The sequence below is a fragment of the Homarus americanus genome, unplaced genomic scaffold, assembly GCF_018991925.1.
Source record: "Homarus americanus isolate GMGI-L3 unplaced genomic scaffold, GMGI_Hamer_2.0 scaffold53233, whole genome shotgun sequence".
NCBI lineage: Eukaryota > Metazoa > Arthropoda > Malacostraca > Decapoda > Nephropidae > Homarus > Homarus americanus.
The window spans coordinates 1,978,647-2,002,945 of record NW_024751660.1 but is presented as its reverse complement, the minus strand read 5'-3'; the positions used below and the strand labels follow the sequence as shown (position 1 = coordinate 2,002,945).

General features: G+C 44.6%; 1 protein-coding gene across 1 annotated transcript; it reads right to left on the bottom strand.

The window, feature by feature from the left end:
• Positions 1-527: 527 nt before the first annotated feature.
• On the bottom strand, positions 528-19,461 carry LOC121854696 (sodium-coupled monocarboxylate transporter 1-like). The gene is made up of 12 exons (XM_042349411.1): positions 19,201-19,461; positions 9,702-9,832; positions 9,236-9,424; positions 8,499-8,659; positions 8,091-8,231; positions 7,868-7,926; positions 5,412-5,571; positions 5,086-5,204; positions 4,168-4,322; positions 3,837-3,994; positions 2,770-2,882; positions 528-1,120 (listed from the first exon to the last, which is right to left on the bottom strand). Exons 1-12 carry the CDS (start codon positions 19,430-19,432, stop codon positions 999-1,001), a joined length of 1,740 nt encoding a protein of 579 aa, XP_042205345.1. The 5' UTR covers positions 19,433-19,461; the 3' UTR covers positions 528-998.
• Between the last annotated feature and the right edge of the window lie 4,838 nt (positions 19,462-24,299).

Sequence of the window (24,299 nt, the reverse complement as noted above, 5' to 3'; positions counted from 1 at the left end):
ATTATTATTACACACATCATTTGGTCACCTCGAAGGGGAGTCTCCAGTTTTGCACAACAATATGACACAACAAGCGGTTAAAATCAGTTACATTACGATAAGCCGCATTTAATTTAGGTAGAAAGCCCACCCAAATAATCCTTTTATAGAATGGATATCAATTCACTAGAGTCGGTGCAGCGAAGAATGACGAAAATGATTCCGGGACTTAGAAACCTTCCATATCAGGATAGGTTAAAGAAACTAAACTTGCATTCCCTAGAAAGACGAAGAGTGCGGGGAGATATGATAGAGGTATTCAAGTGGGTGAAAGGAATCAATAAAGGGGATATAGATAAAGTTCTTATAATATCCGAGCAGGATAGGAATCGGAGCAACGGATTCAAGTTGGATAAGTTTAGGTTTATGAGGGAAGGAACTGGTTCACAAATAGGGTGGTGGACGAGTGGAACAAGCTTAGCAACTTTGTAGTAAGTGCTGGAACGCTGGAAAGTTTCAAAAGGAAGCTAGATAGATTCATGGTTGATAGAGTGGTAGTAACTCTCGACAGGAGCTGCCATGCACAGGCCAACCGGCCTATTGCAGACTCCTTATTTTCTTATGTTCTTGTTGTTTTATTGAGCCCGGAACCCAAATGTTCCACCTCTATACTGTACAGTCCTACTCTAGTAGGTATCGTAAAGTGGGAAGTGAACTGTAGTGCTAGGGTCTGTAGTTGTGGTCAGGTATATGTGATCACCTCATTAAGGCGACATAAAGGTATCGGGTGTGTTGACAAGAGGTCCTCTCGTGTTGAACATTAAGGTGTAGTGGTGCTGCCGTTGACCTGGGTGTGTCGTCCCTGACCTCCAGTAGATCTTACAGGCAAGGTCACGACGATGGTACTGGCCGGGGGTCATCTTTCTGCCGACACATTTACACGGATGCGAACGAACTGTGTCTTCAAGTGTGTTTTATACAACACATAACAAGCTGTAAATTACGTGGACTTAAAGGTCTTAGAAATGTGTTGTATATTTCTTGCCATCAAAGTGGGTGTTGCAGTCGTCGGGGTCAGGGAGGCACCAGCGCACCCACTTGTGGACCAGTTCTCGCTTGATGGTTTGGTCCTTGTTGCATCCTGCCGACCACACAGAAAGATGTGTTAACAAACTCACCCATTGAAAGAGGGAAGGGAGAGAGATAACTGTGAAAACCTTTATTTTACTGAGTACTGGAAGAAATAATTGAATACTAAATACCAATCGCCCAGGCTAAGGATAAATTAACACTAAGGTCCAAGATGTTTTACTGATAAGATTACGCCTTTTCGTGTTTGTGTTTTATTAAAGTGGTAAAGTTGCCTAACTGAGTGAACAGTTTTAGCTACACATTTCTTGTCGACTTTAGCAAAGCCTTCGACAGAGTCCCCCACGAAAGACTAATAAGAAAAGTGGAGGCTCGTGGCATTGGAGGAGATATTCTAAAATGGATTAGTGCGTGGTTACAGGACAGGAAACAGCGAGAGAGCATTAACGGCACTAAATCCGATTGGAGTAACGTCACAAGTGGAGTACCCCAAGGCTCAGTACTTGGACCAGTATTATTTATTATATACATAAACGACATAGATATCGGCGTAGACAGCAGCATAAGTAAATTTGCTGATGACACTAAAATAGGACGTGTAATTAAATCTGACGAGGACTCAGCAAAACTACAGGAAGATCTAAAAAAAAAAATTCGGATGGTCTGAAAAATGGCAGATGAAATTCAATAGGGACAAATGTAAAGTACTTAGTCTAGGAGATGTAAACAAAGAAACCAGATATCAGATGAACAACGATGGTATAGAGAAATCCGAATGTGAGAAAGATTTAGGAGTAATGGTAAGTAGGAATCTTAAGCTAAGTAGACAATGTGTATTTGCTCGAAAGTACTTGGGTTCATACAAAGGAGTGTTAGTTACAAAACTAGCGAGGTCATACTGAAACTATATCTTGCTCTTGTGAGACCTCACTTGGATTACGCAGTTAAATTTTGGTTACCGTATTATAGAATGGATAAAGAATCCCTTGAAAGAATTCAGAGGAGAATGACAAGACTAATCCCGGGCATTAGGAACCTTGAGCACAGAGACAGGTTAAAGCATCTTAATTTGCACTCCCTCGAGAGACGTAGAGCGAAGAGCGACCTGATAGAGGTGTATAAATGGAAGTCAGGGCTAAACAAAGGGGACATTACAAAGGTACTCAAACTATCCAACCAGGACCGAACTCATAACAATGGTTTTAAATTAGACAAATTTAGATTTAGGCGCGAAATAGGTAAACATTGGTTTGGAAATAGAGTAGTGGATGAATGGAACAAGTCACCAAACATTATTATTGACTCGAATACGATGGATAGCTTCAAACATAGGTTGGATGGATATATGAGCAATAGGGGTTGGGTGTACAGTAAATGAGAGTGCCCAGTACGTTTGGGCGAATAGGCCCGTTGCAGTTTCCTCCGTTCTTATGTTGTGCAGGTTAAGGCGCCACCAATGTGATTTTATCATTACATGGAAAATACCTGTACTGGTATTTCTTAAAAAGGTTCTACTTGTTATTTGATTATGAAACCGCAGTTATAAACAATGAAACTAAATTATTTATTAATTAATCACTGTACCATGCAGACTAAATTATTAATTATGGTGATGCCGAGAAAAACCACATTATTTATAGATTAGTCAAGGTAATATTCAGAAATCAGACGTAATAAAGAGACGAGAGGTCAGAGGCTCACCGGTCAAGACACTGACAAGGATGCCGATGGTGAGGGCCACCACGAAGCCGAGTGTTCCCAGCAGGGTGTAGGAGATTCCCAGCAGCTTCTTAGGGAAGTCCAGGTCCTCCACTCTGCCAGATGGCAACAGGGAAACAATGAGAGTCTGTGAATGACGCACCTAAAGTTTTAAATTGTTTGTGAGACTTACCTGACAACAGGTGATTATGAGACTCACCTGACGACAGGTGTTTGTGAGACTTACCTGACGACAGGTGTTTGTGAGACTCACCTGACAACAGGTGATTATGAGACTCACCTGACAACAGGTGATTATGAGACTCACCTGACGACAGGTGTTTGTGAGACTTACCTGACGACAGGTGTTTATGAGACTCACCTGACGACAGATGTTTATGAGACACACCTGACGACAGGTGTTTGTGACTCACCTGACGACAGGTGTTTGTGAGACTTACCTGACGACAGGTGTTTGTGAGACTTACCTGACGACAGGTGTTTGTGAGACTCACCTGACAACAGGTGATTATGAGACTCACCTGACGACAGGTGTTTGTGAGACTTACCTGACGACAGGTGTTTGTGAGACTTACCTGACGACAGGTGTTTATGAGACTCACCTGACGACAGATGTTTATGAGACACACCTGACGACAGGTGTTTGTGACTCACCTGACGACAGGTGTTTGTGAGACTTACCTGACGACAGGTGTTTGTGAGACTCACCTGACGACAGATGTTTATGAGACACACCTGACGACAGGTGTTTGTGACTCACCTGACGACAGGTGTTTGTGAGACTTACCTGACGACAGGTGTTTGTGAGACTCACATGACAGATGTTTGTGAGACTCACTTGACAACAGGTGTTTGTGAGACTCACCTGACGACAGGTGTTTGTGAGACTTACCTGACGACAGGTATTTGTGAGACTCACATGACAGGTGCTTGTGAGACTCACCTGACAACAGGTGTTTGTGAGACTCACCTGACAACAGGTGTTTGTGAGACTCACCTGACGACAGGTGTTTATGAGACACACCTGACGACAGGTGTTTGTGACCCACCTGACGATGGGCTTTGGTGTGGTAGTGGTGATGTTGAGGTCGGCAGGGCAGCCTTCAATGGAGGTGGGGAGGTAGTAAGGTGTGATGCCCACGGCCGTCGACCCGATGTGCAACCCCAGAGCCACGGTGGTGCCCAGCAGCATGGCGGTACACGCGCCCTGGAGGAGATGTACTGTACTGTACTGTACGTCAGATGAACGTCCTGCCTACAGTGGCGCTCGTTTATGACAAGAGAATACGTTTCCCTTCACCTGGTAATAACACACATATGTAAGCTGCGTCAGACGCATATTAGACCAGTTTCTGTTGTGACATTTGAACGCAGACTCACCTTGGCATTGGTGAAGGGCATGAAGATTGCCATGACAAAAGCGGCCATGAGGGGACCAGTCACAGACCAGATGACGGCGACGGCTGCCTGCAGGATGCCTCCCGTCTTGCCCGCCATGAAGGCCAGACCCACCGCCAGGAACCCGTACACCAGCGCTGCCGGCAGTCAAGCAGGAGTGTCTTACTTGTTAGCACATTGAGGAACCCATCCTTAACCATTACACTGGCTGTATATATATTGCTTATAGTGTAACATATTGTATGGTACAATGCAACATCTTACCAGCGATAAGTTGAGGGTGGTGTGTGAGGGTGGGACCTACTTAGTAACTTGGTAATGGGGGTGTGGGTGGTGTGTGAGGGTGGGACCTACCTAGTAACTTGGTGATGAGGGTGTGGGTGGTGTGTGAGGGTGGGATCTACCTAGTAACTTGGTGATGGGGGTGTGGGTGGTGTGTGAGGGTGGGACCTACCTAGTAACTTGGTGATGAGGGTGTGGGTGGTGTGTGAGGGTGGGACCTACCTAGTAACTTGGTGATGAGGGTCTGGGTGGAGGGTGAGGGTGGGATCTACCTAGCAACTTGGTGATGGGGGGTGGGTGGTGTGAGGTGGGACCTACCTAGTAACTTGGTGATGAGGGTGTGGGTGGTGTGTGAGGGTGGGACCTACCTAATAACTTGGTGATGGGGGTGTGGGTGGTGTGTGAGGGTGGGACCTACCTAGTAACTTGGTAATGAGGCAGTGGGTGGTGTGTGAGGGTGGGACCTACCTAGTAACTTGGTGATGAGGGTATGGGTGGAGGGTGAGGGTGGAATCTACCTAGTAACTTGCTGATGGGGGTGTGGGTGGTGTGTGAGGGTGGGACCTACCTAGTAATTTGGTAATGAGGTTGTGGGTGGGGTGTGAGGGTGGGACCTACCTAGTAACTTGGTGATGAGGGTCTGGGTGGAGGTGGAGAGGGAGGCACAGCTTGGCATCTTAGACAGCCAGTCTTCCCAGGTGACAGCTGCTTGAGAGTTCACTCCGGACGAGATGGTGCTGACCAGGTGAAAGGCAACTCGTTATTTTCACTATACTATTTATCCGTCTCTTTCTTTACATCAATTTATTTATTTCGCTGTCTACACATCTGTTTGACTGTGAGTCTTTATCTATGAACATTATCCAGTTGTGGCACATTGTATCAATATCCAGCAGGGCCTCAGGCAGGCAGAGAAGAATATACTTATGAAAATGAGGCCATACCTCAGCGCCCCGGAAAATATGCAGGATATGAAGAGTCCTGCCAGGCCAGGGACAGAGCTGAAGCGATCCATGACGTAGTACGGCAGAATCTGGTCCTTAGAGTGGATCAGCCCGGCCTTCAGAGGGTCGCAGTCCTCGTAGGTCGCGAACAACACCAGACCTGCAGTCAAACACCCAGAGAGTGTGAGACTGTGCATTAACTATTACTGGATGGTCTTTGGCCTTACTGGAGCATATATTGGATGGGCGTGGGGCCTACTGCAGCATATATTGGAGAGTCGTGGGCCCTACTGGAGCATATACTAGAGTAACTAAAGGGTCGTGGATCATACTGGAGCATATACTAGAGTAACTAGAGGGTCGTGGGTCCTACTGGAACATATACTACAGTAACTAAAGAGTCGTGGGCCTAACTGGAGCATATACTAGAGTAATTAGAGGGTCGTGGGTCCTTCTGGAACATATACTAGAGTAACTAGAGGGTCGTGGGTCCTACTGGAACATATACTAGAGTAACTAGAGGGTCGTGGGTCCTATTGGAACATATACTAGAGTAACTAGAGAGTCGTGGGCCCTACTTGAGCATATATTGGAGAGTCATGGGCCTTACTGGAGCATAAACTAGAGTAATTAGAGGGTCGTGGGTCCTACTGGAACATATACTAGAGTAACTAGAGGGTCGTGGGTTATACGGGAGCATATACTAGAGTAACTAGAGGGTTCGTGGGTCCTACTGGGACATATACTAGAGTAACTAGAGGGTCGGGTCCTACTGGAACATATAGAAGTAACTAGAGGGTCGTGGGTCATACTAACAGTAACTAGAGGTCGTGGGTCATACTAGAGCATATACTAGAGTAACTAGAGGGTCGTGGGTCATACTGCATATACTAGAGTAACAGAGGGTCACTGGAGCATATACTAGAGTAACTAGAGGGTCGTGGGTCATACTGGAGCATATACTAGAGTAACTAGAGGGTCGTGGGTGATACTGGAGCATATACTAGAGTAACTAGTGGGTCGTGGGTCATACTGGAGCATATACTACAACTAGAGGCGTGGGTCATACTGGAGCATATACTAGAGTAACTAGAGGGTCGGGGTCATACTGGAGCATATACTAGAGCAACTAAAGGTCGTGGTCATGCTGAGCTATACTAGAGTAACAGAGACGTGGGTCTTACTGAGATGATAACTAGAGGGTCTTGGGTCATACTGACATAGAGTAACTAGAGGGTCGTGGGTCATACCGCAGTTATACCAGAATAACTAGAGGGTCGTGGGTCATACTGTAGCATATACTAGAGTAACTGGAGGGTCGTGGGTCATACTGGAGCATATACTAGAGTAACTAGAGGGTCGTGGGTCCTACTGGAGCATATACTACAGTAACTAAAGGGTCGTGGGTCTTCCTGGAGCATATACTAGAGTAACTAGTGGGTCGTGGGTCCTACTGAAGCATATATTAGAGTAACTAAAGGGTCGTTGGTTTTACTGGAGCATTTACTAGAGTAACTAGAGGGTCGTGGGTCCTACTGGAGCATATACTACAGTAACTAAAGGGTCGTGGGTCTTACTGGAGCATATACTAGAGTAACTAGTGGGTCGTGGGTCCTACTGAAGCATATATTAGAGTAACTAAAGGGTCGTTGGTCTTACTGGAGCATATACTAGAGTAACTAGTGGGTCGTGGGTCATACTGGAGCATATACTAGAGTAACTAGTAAGTCTTGGGTCCTACTAGAGCATATACTTGAGTAACTAGACGGTCGTGGGTCATACTGGAGCATATACTAGAGTAACTAGTGGGTCGTGGGTCATACAGGAGCATATACTAGAGTAACTAAAGGGTCGTGGGTCATACTGGAGCATATACTAGGGTAACTAGACGGTCGTGGGTCATACTGGAGCATATACTAGAGTAACTAGAGGGTCGCGGGTCATACTGGAGCATATACTAGAGTAACTAGACGGTCGTGGGTCATACTGGAGCATATACTAGAGTAACTAGTGGGTCGTGGGTCATACTGGAACATATACTAGAGTAACTAGTGGGTCGTGGGTCCTTCAGTATATTCACTGGTTGATAAAAACTTATTATAATAAAATGTTTACAATAACTAACATCCTCTTCAGTCTACGGTCAGCTGAAGGGACGCCATCGGCTGTTGAAACTTATTGGTATAGAACCACTGTAGGTGTATGTAACTAGTCCAGTGTACATCAGTGGATCACATCCTCAGTGCACCATTGAAATCACATTGTACAGAACATTAACCCTGACCTGTGACCTTCATCTTTGACCTCTTACTTACAGCAGTAAATTCTCCTCGGCCTTCAACTAACCCACGAGTCAATATTTTGCTTAAGATTAGTAATTCCTGTTTTAGCTAGTTTGTTGACACTCTCAGGCGAGCATGACACTACAGAGGGTCAAGACAAAAGCCAGTTCTTACCAGTGAGGGTCAACAGGACAGCGACGGCGGCGAAGTATGGGACGAGGAGCAACACTGACCTGAAGAGAGAGTCATAGTAACCATTGTGGTACACCTGACACCTTTGTTACTCTCCCTCCTTGCTTCCTTTACACTCTCGTAAACAATCATGTCCCTATCTGTAAACGCACATGCACACCTGTACGCAAGTGGAAACACACACACACACCCACGCAGTACTCACAGGTAGGCGTGGGTGAGGCTCTTCATGCTGGAGTACCGCTGGATGGCCGTCTGGGAGCTGCCGTAGGTCACAATGCTGCCGAAGAAGCCTGACCACGACAGACCCCACACGGTGTGTCGCTCAAATATGTCCGGACTCCAGCTGACCAATACAACAATTCAGTGTAATACAACACAGTAGATAATAATGGAACAAAAAACAAACAAATAATACATTATGTTACGGTAACATAAAACCATTAAATTTTCTATTGTCTTAGCTGGCCTCTTGTTAATTAAGCTTAATTAATCGGCCTTTTTTATAACAACATACGGATTCTTGAACAATACAAAGAAGGTATATTAGATACACAATTATCGCCGGAACCTTGAAACTTTGTAGCTTATTGTTTGTGTCTGATGAACTTACTTGAAAATCTGTAGTCCTGCACGCTTATGTTTGACGTTGATGTCCCATACCTTCTGCAGGCTGCCCACCTCGTTCACTCCCATGATGACGATGGTCATGAGGCCTCCCAGCACGATCACAAACTGTAGGGCGTCGGTCCACACCACCGCCTTCAGGCCTCCCTGCAGTGTCGACACCTTCACTTAGAATATTTAGTTATAGGCATCGTGAGTGTAAACCCCTATGGTGTTAGCGCCGCCAGGAGCCCCGATAATGAGTGAAGTAGAGACGTTATATAGAGTCCAGATAATACTTAAGTGTCCCATAACCAAATGGAATTTCAAGTACCACTTGAAGTTCAAACTTCACTTAAGATTCCTCATGCACCTGGAATTCAACGAGGAAGACAATTTTTGAATCCAAATTATCAACTGAAATCTTGGCACCAGAAAATAATGTTGAATTTTCCAAGAGTTCTTTCCTGTGAGGGAATGAATGCCTACAACTGTGCTGAAGACGTGACATTAAAGTGAGGTCGTTGTGTCCCACAGATAACTAATATACTGAAGTACTACGTCACACACAGGCTGATAGACTTAAGGAAGTTTGTCCCAGCATAAGAGGTGGAAGTGAGAGCTATGCTGAGCAAGACGATCAAGAATAGTGGGGGGGATCCTACAGAGGCCACTAAGCCTTCCTTCCCCGACGTGGCCATGGAATTCTCTAATTATGTATATATTTGTGTAATCAATACTCACGATGGTAGTGTAGAAGGAGGCGATAGCGCCCACGACAAGGATGGCGAGCCACATGGGGAAGTCGGTGACGGCAGCGAGGGCGAGAGCCGGGGCGTAGATGACGATGGCCTGGTAGAGAAGCGTCTGCGTGATGAAGAGGGCGCTGGCCACACGACGCGTTGTCACAGAGTTGAACCGCATCTCCAGGTACTGTGTGAGCCATGACCGAACAAGTTAGTGTGGCAGTGTTGACAACTGTCTGCCTAGCAGTTGTACTTTATTACTATCTGTAATTTGACAGTCTTAAAACGTGAACTTCTCTCGTTTTAGATTGCCTGGGTGACGTTATTCCGGTAACAGAACATTTGGGGACACTGCCGTAGGGAGGTTTGGGAAGGAAGATGGTGAATGGTATTAATGTTAACTTGCTGCATACAAATATAACTTGTATTTTTTCCTCTCCCTAAGGGTAAGTTAGATCACATACCTGGTAAGCGGAAACAATTTTTAGTTCGTAGTAGAAGGGAACGAAGACGGCGGCGGCAATGGGTATTGCCAGGATGCTAGATTTGGTAAGGACAGGTTGCATACTGTGGTAGAAGGTCTCAGCGGGGAAGCCTGTAACCAAGATATTTGGTGAGTGTGGTGATCCTGGTGACCTATGTTACGTCCTGGATCATCTTCAGTAACCCTCCCATGTCCTGCGTCATCTTCACTAGCCCTCACATGTCCTGGAATATATTCACTAGCCCTCACATGTCCTGGATTATATTCACTAGCCCTCACATGTCCTGGATTATATTCACTAGCCCTCACATGTCCTGGATTATATTCACTAGCCCTCACATGTCCTGGATTATCTTCACTAGCTCTAACATGTCCAACATCACCTTCACTAGTCCTCCCATGTCCTACATTATCTTCATTAACCCTCCCCTGTCCTGCATCATCTTCACTAGCCCTCACATGTCCTCCATCATCTTTACTATCCCTCCCATGTCCTACATTACCTTCAGTAACCCTCCCATGTCCTAAATCATCTTCACTAGCATTCCCATGTCCTACATTATCTTCAGTAACCCTCCTATATCCTGAATCATCTTCATTAGCCCTCCCATGTCCTGGATTATCTTCACTAGCCCACACATGTCCGGGATTACCTTCACTAGCCCTCGCATGTCCAACATCACCTTCACTAGCCCTCCCATATCCTGGATTATCTTCACTAGCCCTCCCATTTCCTGGATTACCTTCACTCGCCCTCCCATGTCCAACATCACCTCTACTAGTCCTCCCATGTCTTACAATCTTCAGTAACCCTCCCATGTCCTGACTCATCTTCACTAGCCCTCCCATGTCCTACATTATCTTCAGTAACCCTCCCATGTCCTGACTCATCTTCACTAGCCCTCCCATGTCCTACATTACCTTCAGTAACCCTCCACCATGTCACGTCATCTTCACTAGCCCTCCCTTAATACTGGATTATATTAACTAGCCCTCATGTCCTGGATTATCTTCTTCAACCTCCATATCATATCACCTTCACTAGTCCTCATGTCCTACATTATCTTAGTAACCTCCTATGTCTACGTTATCTTCAATAGCCTCGCATGTCCTCAATCATCTTCACTAGCCCTCCCATGTCCTACATTACCTTCAGTAACCCTCCCATGTCCTAAATCATCTTCACTAGCCTTCCCATGTCCTATATTATCTTCAGTAACCCTCCCATGTCCTGAATCATCTTCATTAGCCCTCCCATGTCCTACATAACTTCAGTAACCCTCCCATGACCTGCGTCATCTTCACTAGCCCTCCCATGTCCTACTTAACTTCAGTAACCCTCCCATGTCCTGAATCATCTTCACTAGCCCTCCTATGTCCTACATAACTTCAGTAACCCTCCCATGTCCTGAGTCATCTTCACTAGCCCCCCATGTACTACATTACCTTCAGTAATCCTCCCATGTCCTGCGTCATCTTCACTAGCCCTCACATGTCCTGGATTATCTTCACTAGCCCTCCCATATCCTGGATTATCTTCAGTAATCCTTCCATGTCCTACATTTACTTCAGTGACCCTCCCATGTCCTAAATCCTTCACTAGCCTTCCTATGTCCTACCTTACCTTCAGTAACCCTCACCATATCTTACAATATCTTCAGTAACCCTCCCATGTCCTACATTACCTTCAGTAGCCCTCCCATGTCCTACATTATCTACAGTAACCCTCCCATGTCCTACATTATCTACAGTAACCCTCCCATGTCCTACATTAACTTCAGTAACCCTCCCATGTCCTACATTACCTTCAGTAACCCTCCCATGTCCTACATTATCTTCAGTAACCCTCCCATGTCCTACATTAAATTCAATGACCCTCCCATGCCCTACATTACCTTCAATAACCTTCCCATGTCCTACATTAACTTCAATAACCCTCCCGTGTCCTACTTCACCTTCACTAGCCCTCCTATGTCCTACATTACCTTCACTAACCCTCCCTTGTCATACAATACCTTCAGTAACCCTCCCATGTCCTACATTATCTTCAGTAACCCTCCCATGTCCTACATTACCTTCAGTAACCCTCTCATGTCCTTCATTAACTTCAGTAACCCTCCCTTAGACTACATTATCTTCAGTAACCCTCCCATGTCCTACATTACCTTCAGTAACTCTCTCATGTCCTACATTATCTTCAGTAACCCTCCCATGTCCTACATTATCTTCAGTAACCCTCCCATGTCCTACATTAAATTCAATGACCCTCCCATGCCCTACATTACCTTCAGTAACCTTCCCATGTCCTACATTAACTTCAATAACCCTCCCGTGTCCTACTTCACCTTCACTAGCGCCTCCTATGTCCTACATTACCTTCAGTAACCCTCCCATGTCCTACATTATCTTCAATAACCCTCCCATGTCCTACATTATCTTCAGTAACCCTCCCATGTCCTACATTAACTTCAGTCACCCTCCCATGTCCTACATTATCTTCAGTAACCCTCCCATGTCCTACATAAACTTCAGTAACCCTCACATGTCCACCATTAACTTACCAGTAACCCTCCATGTCCTACATTATCTTCAGTAACCCTCCCATGTCCTGCATTTATTTTTCAGCTAACCCTCCCATGTCCTGACTCATCTTCACTAGCCCTCCCATGTCCTACATTATCTTCAGTAACCCTCCCATGTCCTGACTCATCTTCACTAGCCCTCCCATGTCCTACATTACCTTCAGTAACCCTCCCATGTCCTGCGTCATCTTCACTAGCCCTCCCATGTCCTGGATTATATTAACTAGCCCTCACATGTCCTGGATTATCTTCACTAGCCCTCCCATGTCCTACATCACCTTCACTAGCCCTCCCATATCCTGCGTCATCTTCACTAGCCCTCCCATGTCCTGGATTATCTTCACTAGCCCACACATGTCCTGGATTATCTTTACTAGCTCTCCCATGTCCAACATCACCTTCACTAGTCCTCCCATGTCCTACATTATCTTCAGTAACACTCCTATGTCCTACGTTAACTTCAGTAACCCTCCCATGTCCTGAATCATCTTCACTAGCCCTCCCATGACCTACATAACTTCAGTAACCCTTGCATGTCCTCAATCATCTTCACTAGCCCTCCCATGTCCTACATTACCTTCAGTAACCCTCCCATGTCCTAAATCATCTTCACTAGCCTTCCCATGTCCTATATTATCTTCAGTAACCCTCCCATGTCCTGAATCATCTTCATTAGCCCTCCCATGTCCTACATAACTTCAGTAACCCTCCCATGACCTGCGTCATCTTCACTAGCCCTCCCATGTCCTACTTAACTTCAGTAACCCTCCCATGTCCTGAATCATCTTCACTAGCCCTCCTATGTCCTACATAACTTCAGTAACCCTCCCATGTCCTGAATCATCTTCACTAGCCCTCCTATGTCCTACATAACTTCAGTAACCCTCCCATGTCCTGAGTCATCTTCACTAGCCCCCCATGTACTACATTACCTTCAGTAATCCTCCCATGTCCTGCGTCATCTTCACTAGCCCTCACATGTCCTGGATTATCTTCACTAGCCCTCCCATATCCTGGATTATCTTCAGTAATCCTTCCATGTCCTACATTTACTTCAGTGACCCTCCCATGTCCTAAATCCTTCACTAGCCTTCCTATGTCCTACCTTACCTTCAGTAACCCTCACCATATCTTACAATATCTTCAGTAACCCTCCCATGTCCTACATTATCTTCAGTAACCCTCCCATGTCCTACATTATCTACAGTAACCTTCACATGTCCTACATTACCTTCAGTAACCCTTCCATGTCCTACATTACCTTCAGTAACCCTCCCATGTCCTGAATCATCTTCAGTAGCCCTCCCATGTCCTACATTAACTTCAGTAACCCTCCCATGTCCTACATTATCTTCAGTAATCCTTCCATGTCCTACATTTACTTCAGTGACCCTCCCATGTCCTAAATCCTTCACTAGCCTTCCTATGTCCTACCTTACCTTCAGTAACCCTCACCATATCTTACAATATCTTCAGTAACCCTCCCATGTCCTACATTATCTACAGTAACCCTCACATGTCCTACATTACCTTCAGTAACCCTCCCATGTCCTACATTACCTTCAGTAACCCTTCCATGTCCTACATTACCTTCAGTAACCCTCCCATGTCCTACATTACCTTCAGTAACCCTCCCATGTCATACATTATCTTCAGTAACCCTCCCATGTCCTACATTAACTTTAGTAACCCTCCCACATCCTACATTATCTTCAGTAACCCTCCCATGTCCTGCATTATCTTCAGTAACCCTCCCATGTCCTACATTCTTCAGTAACCCTCCATGTCACCATTATCTTCAGTAACCCTCCATGTCCTACATTATCTTCAGTAACCCTCCATGTCCTGCATTATCTTCAGTAACCCTCCATGTCATGTAACCCTCCATGTCACATTATCTTCAGTAACCCTCCCATGTCCTGCATTATCTTTAGTAACCCTCCCATGTCCTACATTAACTTCAGTAACCCTCCCATGTCTACATTATCTTCAGTAACCCTCCCATGTCCTACATTATCTTCAGTAACCCTCCCATGTCCCATTAACTTCAATAACCCTCCATGTCCTCCATTACCTTCAGTAACCTCCATGTCCTACATTATCTTTAGTAACCCTCCATGTCCTACATTATCTTCAGTAACCCTCCATGTCCTACATGTTCCTACCTACATTACCCCTCCCATGTCCTCCATTACCTTCAGTAACCTTCCATGTCCTACATTATCTTCAGTAACCTTCCATGTCCTAAATTATCTTCAGTAACCCTCCCATGTCCTATATTATCTTCAGTAACCTCCCATTACCTTACAGTAACCTTCATGTCCTACATTATCTTCAGTAACCTTCCATGTCCTACATTAACTTCAGTAACCCTCCCATGTCCTACATTAACTTTAGTAACCCTCCCATGTCCTACATTATCTTCAGTAACCCTCCATGTCCTGCATTATCTTCAGTAACCCTCCATGTCCTACATTATCTTCAGTAACCTCCATGTCCTACATTATCTTCAGTAACCCTCCATGTCCTACATTATCTTCCCTCCCTGTCCTAACTTCAGTAACCCTCCCATGTCCTACATTATCTTCAGTAACCCTCCCATGTCCTACATTAACTTCCAGTAACCCTCCCATGTCCACATTACCTTCAGTAACCTCCCATGTCCTACATTATCTTTAGTAACCCTCCCATGTCCTACATTATCTTCAGTAACCCTCCCATGTCCTACATTACCTTCAGTAACCTTCCATGTCCTACATTACCTTCAGTAACCTTCCATGTCCTACATTATCTTCAGTAACCCTCCCATGTCCTGCATTAACTTCAGTAACCCTCCCATGTCCTCCATTACCTTCAGTAACCTCCCATGTCCTACATTATCTTTAGTAACCCTCCCATGTCCTACATTATCTTCAGTAACCCTCCCATGTCCTACATTATATTCAGTAACCCTCCCATGTCCTACATTAACTTCAGTAACCCTCCCATGTCCTCCATTACCTTCAGTAACCTTCCATGTCCTACATTACCGTCAGTAACCCTCACATGTCCTACATGTCCTACATTATCTTCAGTAAACCTCCCATGTCCTACATTATCATCCGTAACCCTTCCATGTCCTTCATTGACTTCAGTGACGCCCCATGTCCTACATTACCTTCATTAACCCTCCCATGTCCTACAATATCTTCAGTAACCCTTCCATGTCCTACATTATCTTCAGTAACCCTCCCATGTCCTACATTATCTTCAGTAACCCTCCCATGTCCTACATTATCTGCAGTAACCCTTCCATGTCCTACACTAACTTCAGTGACCTTCCTATGTCCTACATCACCTTCACTAGCCCTCCTATGTCCTACATTACCCTTAGTAACCCTCCTATGTCCTACATTACCTTCACTAACCCTTCCATGTCCTACATTATCTACAGTAGCCCTCCCATGTCCTACATTACCTTCAGTAACCCTCCCATGTCCTACATTATCTTCAGTAACCCTCCCATGCCCTACATTATCTTCAGTAACCCTCCCATGTCCTACATTATCTTCAGTAACCCTCCCATATCCTACAATAACTTCAGTAACCCTTCCATGTCCTACATTATCTTCAGTAACCCTCCCATGTCCTACGTTATCTTCAGTAATCCTCACATGTCCTACATTATCTTCAGTAACCCTCCCATGTCCTACATCACCTTCACTAGCCCTCCTATGTCCTACATTACCTTCAGTAACTCTTCCATGTCCTGCATCATCTTCAGTAATCCTCCCATGTCCTACATTATCTTCATTAACCCTCCCATGTCTTACGTTATCTCCAGTAACCCTCCCATGTCCTACATCACCTTCACTAGCCCTCCCATGTCCTACATCACCTTCACTAGCCCTCCCATGTCCTACAATATCTTCAGTAACCCTCCCATGTCCTACATTATCTTCAGTAACCCTCCCATGTCCTACATTAGCTTCAGTAACCCTCCCATGTCCTACATTAGCTTCAGTAACCCTCCCATGTCCTACATTATCTTCAGTAACCCTCCCATATCCTACATTAACTTCAGTAACCTCCCCATGTCCCAGACATCTTCAGTAACCCTCCATGTCCCACGTTATCTTCAGCAACCCCATGTCCCATGCCTGTCTTCTGTAATCCTCACATGTCCTACATTACCTTCGGCAACCCTCCCATATCCTACACAACTTCAGTAACCCTTCCATGTCCCACATTATCTTCAGTAACCCTCCCTATGTCCTACGTTATCTTCAACCCTCTTAATGTCCCACATTACCTTCAGTAACCCTCCCATGTCCACAACAACTCTCAGTAACCCTCCCCATGTCCTACATTACCTTCAGTAACCCCCATATCCTACAAGGTCAACTTCAACCCTCCCATATCCTACACAATCTCAGTAACCCATGTCCTACATTATCTTCAGTAACCCTCCCATGTCCTACGTTATCTTCAGTAACCCTTCCATGTCCTACATTATCTTCAGTAACCCTCCCATGTCCTACGTTATCTTCAGTAACCCTTCCATGTCCTACATTACCTTCAGTAACCCTCCCATATCCTACAATAACTTCAGTAACCCTCCCATGTCCTCCATTACCTTCAGTAACCCTCCCATGTCCTACGTTATCTTCAGTAATCCTCACATGTCCTACATTACCTTCAGTAACCCTCCCATATCCTACAATAACTTCAGTAACCCTTCCATGTCCTACATTATCTTCAGTAACCCTCCCATGTCCTACGTTATCTTCAGTAACCCTTCCATGTCCTACTTTATCTTCAGTAACCCTCCCATGTCCTACGTTATCTTCAGTAATCCTCACATGTCCTACATTACCTTCAGTAACCCTCCCATATCCTACAATAACTTCAGTAACCCTTCCATGTCCTACATTATCTTCAGTAATCCTCACATGTCCTACATTATCTTCAGTAACCCTCATGTCCTCCAATACTTCAGTAATCCTCACATGTCTACATTCTTCAGTAACCCTCATGTCCTACAATACTAGTAATCCTCACATGTCCTACATTATCTTCCCTCCATGTCCTACATTATCTTCAGTAACTTCCTCCATGTCCTACGTTTCTTCAGTAACCCTCCATGTCCTACGTTTCTTCAGTAACCCATGTCCTACATCACCTTTACTAGCCCTCCTATGTCCTACATTACCTTCAGTAACCCTCCCATGTCCTACAATATCTTCAGTAACCCTCCATGTCCTACTTTATCTTCAGTAACCCTCCTTGTCTCGTTATTCAGTAACCTCCCATGTCTTTCACGTTGTGTACAAGTAATCCTCACATGTTCTACATTTTCTTCAGTATCCCTCCATGTCCTACATACACTACCCAACCCTCCCTATGCCTACATTACCTTCAAGTAACCCTCCATGTCTAATATCTTCCAGTAACCCTCCATGTCCTACTTTATCTTCATGCCCTCCATGTCTCGTTATCTGTACAACCCTCCCATGTCTACATCACCTTTACTAGCCCTCCCCTATGTCCTACATTTTTGTAGTAACCTCCATGTCCTACAATAACTTCCAGTAACCCTCCATGTCCTACATTATCATCAGTAACCCTTCCATGTCCTACATTACCTTCAGTAACCCTCCATGTCCTACATAATCTTCAGTAACCTCCATGTCTACAATATCTTCAGTAACCCTCCATGTCTACATTATCTTGATAAACCTCCATGTCCTACATTATCATCCGTAACCCTTCCATGTCCTACATTGACTTCAGTGACCCCCCATGTCCTACATTACCTTCATTAACCCTCCCATGTCCTACAATATCTTCAGTAACCCTTCCATGTCCTACATTATCTTCAGTAACCCTCCCATGTCGTACATTATCTTCAGTAACCCTCCCATGTCCTACATTATCTGCAGTAACCCTTCCATGTCCTACACTAACTTCAGTGACCCTCCTATGTCCTACATCACCTTCACTAGCCCTCCTATGTCCTACATTACCCTTAGTAACCCTCTTATGTCCTACATTACCTTCACTAACCCTTCCATGTCCTACATTATCTACAGTAACCCTCCCATGCCCTACATTATATTCAGTAACCCTCCCATGTCCTACATTATCTACAGTAACCCTCACATGTCCTACATTACCTTCAGTAACCCTCCCATGTCCTACATTAACTTCAGTAACCCTCCCATGTCCTACATTACCTTCAGTAACTCTCCCATGTCCTCCATTATCTTCAGTAACCCTCCCATGTCCTACATTACCTTCAGTAACCCTCCCATGTCCTACATTACCTTCAGTAACTCTCCCATGTCCTACATTATCTTCAGTAACCCTCCCATGTCCTACATTACCTTCAGTAACCCTCCCATGTCCTACATTATCTTCAGTAACCCTCCCATGTCCTACATTAAATTCAATGACCCTCCCATGCCCTACATTACCTTCAGTAACCTTCCCATGTCCTACATTAACTTCAATAACCCTCCCGTGTCCTACTTCACCTTCACTAGCCCTCCTATGTCCTACATTACCTTCACTAACCCTCCCTTGTCATACAATACCTTCAGTAACCTTCCCATGTCCTACATTATCTTCAGTAACCCTCCCATGTCCTACATTAACTTCAGTAACCCTCCCATGTCCTACATTACCTTCAGTAACCCTCTCATGTCCTACATTATCTTCAGTAACCCTCCCATGTCCTACATTATCTTCAGTAACCCTCCCATGTCCTACATTATCTTCAGTAACCCTCCCATGTCCTACATTAACTTCAGTAACCCTCCCATGTCCTACACTATCTTCAGTAACCCTCCCATGTCCTACATAAACTTCAGTAACCCTCACATGTCCTATAGTAACTCCCGCGTTAACATCACCCACCTTGAAGAGATACCGCTGAGAGGTAGGTCACCACCAGCGACATGGACATGGGCAGGCAAGTCATGCTTCGGCCGCCCACCAAGAACTCGTCGTTGCCCTTGTTGCGACTCTTGATGGCGAAGTAGACGCCCACCAGGAGGGAGAGCAGCAGCATGAGGCTAAACACCCCGTAGTCCAACCAGGAGAGGGTGCCGCCACCCATGGTGCTCCCTACAAGCGTGGCCTCCTTCATGGTGACTGTGTATTGCTGATCCTCCTCACCTGCCACAAACATACAGCGTAACGTAACCACAACTGATACTGGTAATGACTGACCTAACCTCGGACACGGTGTGGCGCAGAATGCTAGCGGTAATGCTCTTCTCCTCAGACGTCTTACCTGGGAACTAGAGCTGTGGTGGACTGAACCAAACAACATCTGTCATAAACGGGCTTTACAGTGACAAGACTGATCATTATACCTGTTTTGTTATTTTTATTCAAGTCAACATATCAAGACCACTCGAATACGGGATAATTTTGCAGTCCCGACACACCTTTCTGGGACAACGGTACAATCCCGTATACAGTATATGAGGCGCCTGGCAACCCTGAAGGTGACGAAATATGCAAGAAAATGCTTTTGTTGTTATACCGACCAAGAAAATGTTTAGTCTACTGATGATATATGAATTTAAATTCCTAAGCTTACACGGATTTTTTGATTCCTGAAAAAAAAACGTAACGGATTTGAATTTAGACACATTGAAGGACTTTTCATACACATCAGCAGCGGACAGAGAACACAAGAGGCAGTGGGGGGGGGAGGGGGTTGTGTTGAAGGTAAAGCAACAAAAGCCCCGCGAGAATAAACATTGCCAGCCTGTATTCAGCTTGAACTGTAAGATAATCGTGAGGGACAGACAGTACAGGAATCTCATCTATGGAAAAGGTGATTACGACTCGATGACGTTTAAGATGGACATGTTTCTTGATAGAGGAGCTGTGTGTGTGTGTGTGTGTGTGGATGGGTGGGTGGGTGGGTGGAGGCGAACGGTCACGTGTTGTTTTCGTCTGTGTGTGGATGATATCACTCCTGGGGGAAGGTTACTCAGATGTTATTGTGATCGAGTAACATACATAAGTCGTTTTGAAATACGTACACAGACATAAACGTACATATATACACAGATGCAGCTACACACACACACGTACTCAATCTCGATCACACATAGTAAAATGCAAACAAACACATATACACACATGCACTCTCGCTGTGTGTACCATCTACTGTACTGATGCACATGTTGCAGGTTATCGCCTTTCTGGCCGTTCAACTTTCACTAAAGCCCAGATGTTTAGTGTGGAGCCTAACATGTTTATACCTCGTCTTACAACTATGCAGATAAACCCTGATAAATGATGGAAAAATAGCGATAAATCTTGAGAAATGAAGGAAAATAGCGATAAACCTTGAGAAATGAAGGAAAAATAGCGATAAACTTTGAGAAATGAAGGGAAAATAGCAATAAACCTTGAGTAATGAAGTAAAAATAGCGATAAACTTTGAGAAATGAAAGAAAAATAGCGATAAACATAACATAAGAACATAAGAAAGTGGGATACTGCAGGAGGCCGACTGGCCCATACAGGGCAGATCCCTTTCACACCCATCCCAGCAATTCCATGTGCCTATCCAACTTCGTCTTGAAGCTCTCTAGCGTCCCCGATCCTACTATAGCAATAAACCTTCATAAATGAAGGAAAAATGGCGATAAACCTTGAGATATGAACAAATATCGTTAAACCTTGAGAAATGAACTAACAATTGCGTTACACCTTGAGAAATGAAGGAAAAATAGCGATAAACCTTGAGAAATAAAGGAAAAATAGCGATAAACCTTGAGAAATAAAGGAAAAATAGCGATAAACCTTGAGAAATGAAGGAAAAATAGCAATAAACCTTGAGATATGAAGTAAAAATAGCTATACTAGTATACTGGTTTTGCTGATGTTACTAGTTGTGTTGTTGTTGTTGTGGTTATATATATTGTACTTGTTTTTGTTACCTGGCGTATAATATGTGGAATAAACACGACACAAATATTTCTGTTATTGTGGTTAATGAAAAACTGTGTTTTGGTTTTGGGACAAAGTTTAGGATACTTGTCGTGGCTGAGAGATGGTTCTCTATACGTGCGGCTTAAAGTGAGTTACTCATCAAGTCTGTCGTTCGTGATTGTTCTTAGTCAGGTGATGGTGTCGGAATTCAGAGAGGATATAGTATTGTGGTGGCTTTAGTACAGGGCTTTTTTTTGGGGAGGATCGGTGGTGTTCCCCTGAGAGTGGGAGAGGAGGATGGGAAGAGAGGAGAGATAAGCAACTCAAGAAAAGTAGCAGTACAGGTAAGAGAGGGAGAGAATGAGAAGACGGGTGAGAGAGGAGAGAATGAGAAGATGCAGAGAGAGAGAGGAGAGAGAATGAGAAGACAGGTGAAAGAGAGGGGAGAGAGAATGAGAAGACGGGTGAGAGAGAGGGAAAGAGAATGAGAAGACAGGTGAGAGAGAGGGAGAGAGAATGAGAAGACGGGGAGAGAGAGGAAAGAGAATGAGAAGACGGGTGAGAGAGAGGGAGAGAGAATGAGAAGACGGGTGAGAGAATGAGAAGACAGGTGAGAGAGAGGGAGAGAGAATGAGAAGACGGGTGAGAGATTGAGAAGACAGGTGAAAGAGAGGAAGAGAGAATGAGAAGACGGGTGAGAGAGAGGGAGAGAGAATGAGAAGACGGGTGAAAGAGAGGGAGAGAGAATGAGAAGACAGGTGAGAATGAAGACAGGTGAAAGAGAGAGAATGAAGACGAATTGAGAGGACCAAAGACAGGTGAAAGAAGAGGAGACAGAATGAAGACGAATTGAGAGAGAGGGAGAGAGAATGTGAAGACAGATTGAAAGAGAGGGTGAGAATGAAGACTGGTGAGGAGAATGAAAAGACAGGTGAGAGAGGAGAGAATGAGAATTGAGAGAGGAGAGAGAGAATTAGAAGACAGGTGAGAGAATGAGAAGACAGAATTGAGAGAGAGGGAGAGAAAATAAGAGGCTGAGTGGGAGAGAATGAAGACGAATTGAGAGGAGAGAGAATGAGAGGAACAGGTGAGAGAGAGGGAGAGAGAGAGATAGAGAAGACGCTGAAAGGAGGAGAATAGAGACAGGTGAGAGAGAGAATGAGAAGACAGGTGAGAGAGAGGGAGAGAAAATAAGAAGACAGGTGGGAGAGAGAATGAAGACAGATTGAGAGAGAGAATGAGAGACGGGTGAGAGAGGAGAGGAGTAAAGACAGGTGAGAATGAAGACAGATTGAGGGAGAGAGAATGAAGACTGGTGAAAGAGAGAGAATGAGAAGACAGGTGCGAGAATGAAGACTGGAGTGTGAGAGAGAGGAAGAGAAAATGAAGACAGATTGAGAGAGAGGAGAGAGAATGAGTAGACAGGTGAAGAGAGGAGAGAATGAGGGAGACGGGTGAAAGAGGGGGAGAGAATGAGAGAGAAGACAGGTGAGAGAGGGAGAAGAATATGAGAAGACTGGGTGAAAAGAGTCTAAGGAGAAAGGAGATACGCAAATATAGCTGCATAAAGTACAGTTCTGGGTAAATCTTTGGCTTGTGTAAGATATACAATGTTCATAAGTCTCATCTGGGGGAGGGAAATTATCAGATGCTCTTGTGGCATCTCTCAGAATTGGTGGAAAAACGGAACTATGGAAATTAACATACATTTAATTTAAGTTTTCGTCCAAGATAGAGGTATAATTTAATTCGCACACAATTTATAAAAAGCAACTTGCGATTTATATAATCAAGTCATATAATTATATGACCCACAGGCGAATCTTCAAGGTCGTTGTCGCATGCTCGGTGCGACAGCTAATCTTCATGCAGCACACACACCACCTCACCACCTCACCGAGCACCACACGACATAATCACCCAAGAAACCCCGGAACATTTGGGTAGATAGAATTTGTTGCTTGTTGGATGTACGGTATATTTCCTGCTGTGATATGATTACTTCACTGTTATGTCCCTCATTGATACATCCTCATTAAGGCATCAAGCTCCTGTACTTTTGTTGTTTCAGAGGACTGTAAGTAACTGCCTCGACTCTGACTGCGGTGTGTACTGAAAAGCATTCCTGCTTATGGACTTGAAGCTCAGAGGCTCCATCAGGCCAGGCCCATTAGACAACCGGATTGTTTTTTAGATACATTAATAACAACATCTAGATGAGGCGGAGCTTTTATGCCACTGTTGTGACACGGGAATCACTGTTGCCTGTATAATGTGCTGAAATATGTACTATTACTGTATTTCTGGAAAAAAGTTGACGAAGTGCGGTGCGAACAGGAGAATAGGCGTCACCTATGTGGTCAGGGGTGCGGAGGCAGACTGACTGCACGCCCGCACCTTCACCAATGAATCAAATCCCGGTTCTCCAGTGCAATGCACATTCTCCTCTTCCACCAGATACTCAGCTCTACTTTTCTTCCTCACACTCTAAGAAAACTTTTCATTTAACCTTCTACTTTTCATTAATAAATGTTTGTCGCTGGTCAGAGACAATGATTTGAAGATGTTAAGCCCTGTTTCATGTGCAGTAAAAAAGCACTTGTTACGTAATAATGCATTTAATTGGGTTAGTAGATACTGTAATTAACTATCTTTTCATGAATTTACAGTAAACTAACTCAGGAAACGACATTCAAGGTAACAGGCGACGTTGATTATCATTATCTTGTACAGCCCTAACATGACTCACATTATATTATTTGACTAAGGCATAAATGATCGGTTCGACCTACGTTTGCTCACTGATGGTGGCTAATACACAACGAGGAAGTATCAGTCAAGCAAAGCCGTATTATCAAACCGAGTAGAGAATACGCAGTGCTGAACTGCGCGGTATCTTCCACTAGCAGGATGGTGTAAAATATTGGAACATCACCATCACTTAAGTAGAGTATTAGCAGCTACCAAGCAGGAGGTACTACCGCCTGAGAAGATATTGGGAAGCGCATAATGTATTGCCTAATGGTAGGCCCTGCTGTCATATTGCATCACAAAAATTA

Excerpts from the sequence above, each read along its gene's own strand:
- LOC121854696 (XM_042349411.1), bottom strand. The coding sequence starts at position 19,432 with ATGAAGGAGGCCACGCTTGTAGGGAGCACCATGGGTGGCGGCACCCTC. Across the intron at positions 5,572-7,867 it reads TGTCCTGTTGACCCTCACTG|GTCTGGTGTTGTTCGCGACC; the intron begins GTAAGAACTGGC and ends GTTTGACTGCAG. Across the intron at positions 3,995-4,167 it reads TGCCCTTCACCAATGCCAAG|GGCGCGTGTACCGCCATGCT; the intron begins GTGAGTCTGCGT and ends CATCTCCTCCAG.